Genomic DNA, 9829 nt, shown 5'->3' with positions numbered 1-9829 from the left:
ACATTACAAACTTCCTCACATTTTTACACACAGGAGAATATCCTAAAGTGAAGAATTTACACTTTATTGTACTCATTTACATAGATCAAGAGGGTAGTTTCCACCACATACCCTAGCTAGCTTGTTTAGATTTATTTTTTTAAGTAGAAAAGTTACAGGCTATAATTTAGCCGAAGCAGTCATGCTTCAATGTCTCCATGGCTGGAGATTAGGCTAGACTTTTAATGGTCTCTTCCAGCTTCTCTTTATTGGCCCCAGAGAACTCCTGCACCTGTAAAGAGAGAGTGATTTTTAGAGCTGTTGCATTCAATACTTTGTAACATTAGTTGCACAGCATCCAGACACATATACACGTATTCAACTCTGATATGACAAATTTTTTCACCCCCAAAACGAAGTATTTTGCAGATGTTCATCTATTCATCTCCCACTCAACTCATGCAAAAATTGGGACAAGAGTCTATGAAGAATCACTTCCAGACTACCACTGCTGGAGCCTCCTACACATAAAACAAGGGAAAAGACAACTGATCCTGAATCAATGCTGTGTAAGACTCAAATACAGGCCTGAAGAGACTGTGGAGGTCACTGTGCAACAGAGGTAGCTCAAAGTTACTTTGGGTTGCTCAGGACTCTTACCAATCAAATTCTGAAAGGATTGCTCCAAATGATCTGTCCCTGAGCCTGGCTTCTCCTGTGAGAACTGTCCTTGTTGCAACTTACACAGCAGAAAAAAGGCAACATTTGTGTCTCAAAAACAGTGGCTCTGTCTTCCACTACGTATAGGGGTGCAAGGTACAGAGCAGACTACACTACAGGCCATGAAATTGCTTGCTTGATACTCATGTGTCTGGAGAACTGCCAAGGTCACCCAAAATAAAAAGCCACACAACAGGGTTAAGCCTGTCACCTTCACACACTGTCACATCATAATCACCAATTCTTCCAATTACATTATGAAGCTGTGGAAATTTACCCTGAGACAACTGTCAAAGGTTCATTATTAGTCATGATTTAGGCCCATATTGATTTGAACCGAAGGTCACCCAACATCTGGCTCTCATTCTTCAGGCACAATTCCATTGCCTTCAGCCATGAAACTTCCATCCAGGCATCGTTTTACTTTCGAAAAGCCTACCTTCGGCTTGCCTGGCAAACTAAAAGCCCAAGATAGCACATTTAGCTCAGCAGTTCTTTAGTTCAGGCAGATGGCCGTTCACAACTACCCTGCACAGGCAGCCCACTACACTGTCAGAGCATGGTCTGCATCCCACCTCATTCACCTCTTGGCAGAGCAGGCACAAGAGGTCTGTTCAGTCCTCTGACAGAGAGGGGACCTCCACTTCACAGGTTACACAGCCCCTATGTAAAAGCACCCAAGCAGTTGCTTCAGCTGTATGTGTGTTCAACCACGTTAGAGACTTCCATAGGCACATACAGTTATCTCTCTGCTTGAGCATGAGCTGCATCCAGCAAACAAATACTGACCCAGGTCAGTAAAAATCAGGGTGCTAGGCAGACAGACTAGCAGTCTTAACCCAGACATCTACCCCACTGATCTCTTGTGAAGCTCTGCCTAGAAGACTGACCTGTAACACTAACTCAGTTCACTACCCATGAACAATAGTGTTTGCTTTGTCAGTTAACTGCTGGTCCACGTTATATTTATTGCAGCACTAAGATGAACTTGCTTGCTCTTGGGAGTGTCTTAATGCCAGTGGTGCCCCAGACACATTATCAGGAGAAAACAGGCTATGTAGTTTAACATTCCCAATCTTCTTTTAAGTGTTTAGCTTGTCTGCTCCAGTTCCAAAAAGGTAGAGCCTACCTTCTTTCCGCTCTTGTAGAACTGGAACGTTGGCATGCACTTCACATCACAGTGTGTAGCAACATCCTGGAAGAGGCAGAAAACAATCTTCAGCTGTGCACATCTGAAGGATGTCAAATTTAGAACTCACTAGCTGCCTTTTGTTTAGGTGACAGGGCAAAGCCATTACTGCTCAAAATGAAGCAAAAGCACTTCTGGTAGTCTATCACTAGCAAACAGTGCAGTATTAACACCTCCCTGAAGTAAGCCTGAAAGATCCTTCCTTCAGCATTTAATTCATGCAACAACAAAGCCACATTTACTATACCTGTACTCTGTGTTTGGGAAAAAACAGACCTCTGCACCAAAACAGAGATGACCATTTGTAAGGCTCAAGAGCCGTACAGAAACTCTTGTGCTTCAACCTGACATTGGTCAAGTAACTATTCGACATTGCTGGAACTGCTATACTGGAGACATTTTATTGCACTTAATTCAAGACACGAAAGAGGAAACAGTGCCAAGAGCAGTGGAGAGACCAGACAGATCACCAGACAGTTGTGAGCAATTAGTTTTAGGGAAGATTGCATCAAAGCAGCTTAAGGCCTTAGACTAACTCCCTCCCAAAGTAGAGGGTCAGTGTTCCCAAGTTATCTAACACACGCCATAGGGCTTCAAGTGTGCTGATAACCAAGGCAGTTTCTTCTGTTCAGGTGTCCTCTAAAAATGCATTCTTTCCAGTGTAAGTGCTAAACCCCTATCTCTGCTTCTCAAAGTTGAAGTAATCTCTCATTCTGTTTCAGCATCTGCAAGCACATTTTAAAAAGTTCTTCATTGTCACTTGTGTGGAACTCATTAGCTGCCCTCTCTCAGCATTACCCTGGACCATACCTGGGCATCATCCACATCAATTTCGATGAACACCACATCAGCATACTTCTCACACAAACTCTAGAATGAAATAAGAAACTATGCAGTTAGCGTTCTAAGAAAGCTTTCTTTTAGAAGACACATTCATATATAAATTGTAAGGCTGGTGCTGCTTACCCCCCGCAGTGAAACTTGCCTTGTTACCTTAAAGCAGCTATTTTACTGACCAGAGCAAAAATTTTATCTTCTGCTCCAATACCTGGAAGAGTCTGTTGAAACTTGTTCAAACACACTCCCCACAGAGAAGACTCAAGTATCCCAAGACATAGGTGAAAGGCCTTCTCTTACAGCCTTCAGCTGATCATCTAAAGATGCTACAGCTTGTATCACAGTTTACCAGAAGATAACATTGCCACCTAAACACAGCTGGAGTGATTACAGTAACTGTGTACAGAAGGATAAGCATTGTTTCCCCTCTACATCCCACCTCCTGAGGCAATGCAACTGCTAGGTCCCTATAGACCCAAGATGCATGTAAGCATTAGGACAGCAGAAGTTAAACCACATTTGAGCTCCCAGCTGTATCAAAAGTCAGTATATTTAACTCAATAGTCTCAAAGTAAATAGTTCTGCGACTCCTCCATTTTCCAGAAAATGGTGGCAATCACATGTGGCAAAAGGAAGTTTCCTCCACATTACTGTCAAGCAGCACCAAAACATTCATACATGCTCTAATACAGTTGCCAGTAAAAACAGAAAGGCTACTTACATGGAAAAAGGGCTTGATCATTTTGCATGGTCCACACCATGTGGCAGAGAAATCAACTACTACAAGCTTCTCAGCAGCAGATTTCAGTTCCGCCTCAAATTCAGACTATAAAAAAAAGAATCAAACACATTAATTGGTTTTCCCCCTCCTTTCTGAAACAGTTTAGACTAATCCCAAAGCTGGCTTGCTCTCAGCCTTAACACATTAACCATTTTGGTAGCTCTTTAAACACTTCACTTAACTGGGGTATTTGTACCATCATGTAAGTGCTTCAACATGAATTGCTTTCATCAGTGCTAGCATCAGCTAGCATCTTATGACTCTTCAATTAGGAAAGACCACAATGCTCAGTCACCCCAACTCAATGAATTGTGGAAACATAAGCTAGAAATTCATCTAGCCTACGGTCCTCAACTCCAGCAGCTCTGTTTAGTGTTACCCCCTGAATGTGATCCTTATGGTTTTCAATAATCCATTTTCTCATTTCTGCCTTGGCAGGAAGTCTTCCATTTTCTTCTGGGACAGACTTTCCTCTGCAAAATTTGAAAAGGACACAAGCCTTTGCACACTCCTCCAGCTTGATGCCTCTTCCAATCAACAGCTAACATGAAAATGATGCTGTGTGGTTTACTCTACAGCATGCTTTCTAATGCAACCTCATAGGATAGTTATTTTACTTATTTTGCCAAGTGAATCGACATGTAACATCACCAGCCAAAGCAATGCTACACATACAGGCTACACAAGTAACACCCAGTACTTTAAAGCCTTGAGCCTGTTTGTTGCACTTAGTCACACCAATCATTTTTGGACAATGTTCTTTGGAATTTAGAGCTCCTTACATGCCATTAGCCATGTTTTCTGGGCAAAAAGTGAATGTTTTAGCAGAACTGAAAGACACCACAAGCAATAAATACTTGCATGCTAGCAAGAGGCAAACAAGTATCTCAGGTAGAGACACAAAATGCTAATATGCTACTTCTTGACAGTTTCTTTTCCAAAGCAAGTACAAGCCACTTCAACATTCCTCAGCTTCACTCTTATGGCAATGCAAGCATCAGGAGAGCTGTTAATATAAGCTTCATTTCAGATTATGCATATAAAAGATAACTGCTTTATTCTCCCCAGCTTAACAGACCAGAGCATTAGAGTTGTGTCAGCAACAGCTAACTGAAAGCAATATGGTTACTGCCACATGTACACGGTGGTTAGTTTTGCAGTGCAGGAGTTAACCAATGCCAGCTTCTGCAATCAGCCACTGTAAGTTCTAGTAAGCTATTCCCCCCCCATTAAAGAATGCCATGCAGGTGAGGAGCCAAGAGTCAAACTGGTCACAAGTATATTTAACAAGCAAGCAGAGGGTCCTGCACCAGCGTTCTTATGCATAAACCTATGTGAAGGTCTTCGTAAGTTCCTGTAACTTCAAATACACCTGGCATTACATCTCCCTGTTGATAAGACATTTTCCCTCCCAATGTAGCTATCTTCAGAAGTGCAGCCTCCATATGTTGAGTTCTTCCATCCTTGCATCTTGGATATTCAGTCTACTCTGCTGTAACACCAGTAGCTAACACTCCACACCAGCTACTCTGAAAGAGATTGGAACAGTAAGTTTTCCTGTCTCTCCACATTCCCCAACTCCTGTACTGACATAGTATGCATTCCTGCACCCCATTCCTCGAAATACCCCATTCCCACCAACAAAGTTCAGTGTCCCTGTACACGGCAATCCATGCTAGCTTCTCCCTGAACCTACTTACATCCCAGGTTCCTCAGTCAAGCCTCACTCCTCCCAACCTTCAAACCCTACAACTTGGTTTTTGGTATAGCTTCTCACACCTCTGCACTGTAACACCACCAGCTCTTTATGGATTCCACTTCCTGCACCTGCCAGTTAAACCATCCTCTTCTCACCTTTAAGTCTTCTGTCCAGCTGCATAATTACCATATTCTGCAAAAGGAAGTCCAGCCCTGGGATGTGTTGGCCACATGGCCACAGAGACCTCAGGTTTGCTCTTGCACAGAACAAGGGGAAAGTGGGAGGGCATGATACCTACAGTTGGTCACACACCATCCACCATTGGAGACCTGGTCCTGGCTACAATCAGGCATTACCCTGTGAGTCATCTCTAATATCAGCTAAAGTTGCTGTGAGAGAGTGAAAAGCAATGCAGGGGGTCCAAAGGTGCTTACTCTAGCAAGTTAAAAAAATATTGAACTAGGGAGAAGTCCTGGAAGTTTTCCCAGAGAGCTTAATTTCACTGGAGGAAGAGAGACAGTAGTGGGGGCAAAACAAGCTACTAGACCTGTCTGATTGAATTCCATAGTTGTCTTTCATGGTAACTGTAAAGTCACAAGCTTTCATATAAAAAACAAATCATCTTTGTTAAGAGAAGGGGAACCTCCCACCACCAAGACCATCTGGTCACATTGTCAGAGGATCTTGCAACTTTGTTAACCAATATTTTCTTTGGGTAGCACCTTACTGGGGGAAACCTCTGACCAGTTGGTTGTTTCTCCCCTCCCACCCAAACATTTAACTACAAGCTCCCTAAGCACACAAGACCTCATTTTGCTTGTATTGTATTCCAGCAGAAAAGCGCATGCTCCGTTCAACAAATACATGGGTAGCAGGCGTCTGTTGCCAAGGGCCAAGTAAGAGAAAAGGCTGTAATAATGAAAGCCTCCAGTGCTACAGGGATTCCCATCACCAGGCATTACCTCAAAATGGAAGCTACTGACCATGGACAGTGCTGAACGGAGTCTACTGCTCTCAGCAGTAGATAGGATACCTTTAATCAATTCTGCCAGATGGTGTGGACCTTAGCTGCAAACACGATTTCTGACACATATCAAGTCACCCTTGAACTTGGATTAACCCAGTCATCAGCTGACTGCCAATGGTTACTACATAATTTAGTGGTTTGGGTTTTTTTTTTTTTAATACAGAAGCTACCATAAACAGACTGAAGGTTCAACTGCCTGAATTCCCTAGCAGACACCACTTCTAAAACTATCACCTGCATCTGAAGCTACAAGTTTTCAATATTTGCTTTGACTCAAATAATAGACAGGCAGCTAGTGAAGAGGAAAGCTTTGGCAAAACCAGCTTTCTAAAAGTTTATATTCGCTTCTGTTATAAAAGGCATTATGTCCCATAGTCAAACCCTGTTGCAAGTGACATGAGTCACCCATCTCAAGACCACATACTTAAGCCTGCTGCAGTACTGCTCCTTCTGTCCACCAGCAGGGACATAAGAGGGACCAGTAAAGGGCCCTGAGAGCAGCCGTTCTTCAGAAGCCAGTCAGTCTGTGAAGAGGTGTGTTAGGAAAGGGGTCACATCTAGCTAGCTGTCATGTCTACTTTGATTTACAGACACCACTCACAGAAGCTTTTGCAGAGAGTGGAAGAAGGGGTTTTCCTTTTTTGTAATCAGAGAAGAATACAAATCTGCTTTACTGAAAAACAGAATTAATCCAGAAATCCCATCTGCACTGCACTTGAATACTCTGGGTGCTGCTGATGTTAAAATCTTGTTGTCAGCATGACTGCTGAGTCCATGCTCTCCACGGATGAGCAACAAAGCCGTGCTTTAACTACAGCAGACTATTAATCAATGCCTATAGCTGGGAGGATAGTAGAAGCCTAGTCCACTTCAAGTTAGAGCAGGCTCTTACTCCAAAGCCAGGTTTATTGACTCTCCATTTTTAAGCTGTTCCAGCCTATATCAAAAACCTCAAACCTTGCCTAAGAAGGGGGCGGGGGAGAGATGCAAACCATCAGGTTGAATTCACACACCACTCCATCTCCACAACCTGAACAATAAGGCACTGTGTTAATTTTAACTTTAAGGAGCCTTCTGCATTCGCAGGTATTAAAGCTGTGGCCACAAGGATTAGTATGCCCATGTGTCAGATGTTAACACCTCAGCAGTCCAATGGGGGAAGTCTGCCATGCTTCTCATTTATGCAGTGAGCTCACTATAGGAGAGCATAGCCTGAAAGACAAACTTGGATGCCATACATCACTCACAGGCCCCTCACAATCAGATCAAACTGACACTTCAACCAAATTTCAAGTATAAAATGCAAGACTAGCCCAACAGGATTTCTCCTGAAATGAAGAGCTCGCTAAGTTTGCACAGAGAATATTTTTGGAGATTTGGGTTCATCAGTTACAGCTAACAAACTCTGCTGTTGTCTATCAACCACATCAGCTGCCATGCACAAGACCACACACTATTTCATCACCAGCAGAGTATTCCCCATATGTCGGTGTAGGCTTTATTACAATTCTGTATCACAAAGCCACAGCCATGTTTGTATTCAGAAAACCATCCAAACAATGAGGTGCTGCATTAACGAACAAGTCAGACAGCACCGTAACAAGGGAAATGCTTCTTTTGCCAGCAGCTCCTGTTATTTAAGTACAGGAACGGGCTCTAATAATTCCTTTCAAGTCAAGGAAACTGGATTCATGTTTTCCATCAACTCCTATCCAGAGACACACCAGAACTTAGGCCAACCTCTACTAAGAAAGCCACCTGGTCCCCTGCACACTAGCAGTAGGTAAGGCAAACCGGGACTTCTGAATTAGGGTACCGTAGTACCCCGTTATCAGCTTGAGAAATGAAACACGACATTTCCTTAAGACTGTAAAGGGAGATGAGCAACAATCTGTCATAATATGAAATTACATCATCTCCCGTCTCATTCTGACTATCCGAAGCCTTAGGCCGTGCAGTTATTTGTTCCCTCCCTCTGGTCTAAGCGAGTCCTCCCTTCAGTCTCCCCCCTTCCCGCCGCAGCGGTGAAGGAGGCTCCTCCTGCCCGGGCAGCCCCGGCGCCCGGACCGTGGCCTCTCACCCGCCAGCCTCCGCGGGCCAGGGCCTCGCCGGGCTCCAGGGCGGCGCGGTGGAGGGCCACCTGCTCGCCTGAGCTTCTCCCGGCGGCCGGCAGCGCCGCAGGCAGCCCAGCGGGCCCGCTCCCTCTCCTCTCACGGCGAAAGGACGGCGGCCACCAGGCCCACGGCGGAGGAAGAAAGACGCGGTCTCCCCGGCGGAGGAGGCCGGAGCCACCTGGGCGGCCATGCCGGGGGGGGGCGGCCCCGCGCGGCGCCAACGGCCGCCACGCGCCTAACGGACTCACCAGGCTGCCCACAGTCTTCACCATGGCGACGGCTCGGGAAGCAAGGACGGAGGAAGAGAGGGTCGGCGGCTAAACGGCAAGAGGGCGGCCAACGGCCTCGTCCCTGCGCTCTGCTCTGCTCCGCTCGGCTCAGCTCAGGCCCGCTCCACCACCTCCAGCCGCCTCACCGTCCTCCCGCCGCCGCCCCGGCTCCCTCCTTATATGCCCGACGCCGCACCGCACTGCGCATGGGCAGCCGCCCCTTCCCCGCCCCATGGCGCGGAGCTCGGACGGCCCCGGGGGCGGGAGGGGAGGGTGACCCGCACCGCCCGGCGCCGGGGGGGGAGCCCCGGGGAGCGGGGGGCTCGGCAGCCTGGCCCCCGCCCGGCGGAGCGGAGCGGAGCGGAGCGGAGCGGAGCGGAGCAGCATCGCGGCGCGGTACGTGGGGAAGGCGGGCCTTGCATCCCTGCCGGCTGCCGGGAAGAATCGGCAGCAACATCGACAAAAAAAAAAAAAAAAAAAAAAAAAAAGCCATCGACTCTGGGAAAAAGTGCTGTGTAACGATGAGCCGGAAGTATTCCGCGGGCAGCGTCCCTGTAGCCTGGCTCCCACGGCTTCCCTCCTCCTCCTTCCCCTCGGCGGAGCCGGGCTCCCGGAGGCCGTAGGGGAAGAAGGAGGCTGGTGCTGCCCGCAGTGCGCGGAGAGCGCGGCTCCTGCAAAGCCGAAAGGCAGGAAAGGGCCAGGGGATAAATCAAGGGAGTGCTGCTTCCTTTTCTGTTCTTTTTCTCCCCCCACCGCCCAAAGCACAGGATAGGGCAGCAGAGCAGCTCTCTTTCGCTGTGGGTTGCAGGCTTTCTGCAGCACAGAAGTGCTCGCTGATGTGAGCGGTGCTCGCCTGGTGGCAAACACTAACATTAATATAGATGACTAGAGACACTGTGAGCATCCGTAGCAGTTCCCCTCTTGGGAGTCAGCCAGGACCAGAAACAGTCCTCACAGAATTGCTTTCACCTTTCCCAGCCAAAGGGACTCTGTCATGGAAACTTACATTTCCATTTGCCTCATTTATTTCTCTGTGTTTTGGAGAGGTCCTTTGTTCTACTGCACACTGCTGCACTACTGCCCATCCCAGAGCACAAGAGTGCAGAACGGGGCTGTCGCAGCCCTCCTTTCCTTATTTCGGGCTGGTAGGATTTCATAGAATCATAGAATCATTATGTTGGAGTATGAGGTTACTGACTCCAGCTCCCACGACA

General features: G+C 46.7%; 1 protein-coding gene across 1 annotated transcript; it reads right to left on the bottom strand.

The window, feature by feature from the left end:
- Positions 1-43: 43 nt before the first annotated feature.
- Positions 44-8842, bottom strand: LOC309603079 (thioredoxin). Its single transcript, XM_082337451.1, has 5 exons — positions 8595-8842; positions 3447-3551; positions 2699-2758; positions 1829-1894; positions 44-271 (listed from the first exon to the last, which is right to left on the bottom strand). Exons 1-5 carry the CDS (start codon positions 8616-8618, stop codon positions 209-211), a joined length of 318 nt encoding a protein of 105 aa, XP_082193577.1. The 5' UTR covers positions 8619-8842; the 3' UTR covers positions 44-208.
- Positions 8843-9829: the final 987 nt, after the last annotated feature.

This window comes from Platalea leucorodia, assembly GCF_965183815.1.
Source record: "Platalea leucorodia genome assembly, chromosome: Z".
Lineage (NCBI taxonomy): Eukaryota > Metazoa > Chordata > Aves > Pelecaniformes > Threskiornithidae > Platalea > Platalea leucorodia.
Note: the sequence above shows the minus strand (reverse complement) of the source record. Positions and strands in the feature narration are given on the sequence as shown.

Excerpts from the sequence above, each read along its gene's own strand:
- LOC309603079 (XM_082337451.1), bottom strand. The coding sequence starts at position 8,618 with ATGGTGAAGACTGTGGGCAGCCTG. Across the intron at positions 2,759-3,446 it reads TGATCAAGCCCTTTTTCCAT|AGTTTGTGTGAGAAGTATGC; the intron begins GTAAGTAGCCTT and ends ATTTCATTCTAG. Across the intron at positions 1,895-2,698 it reads TTGATGTGGATGATGCCCAG|GATGTTGCTACACACTGTGA; the intron begins GTATGGTCCAGG and ends TGCCTCTTCCAG.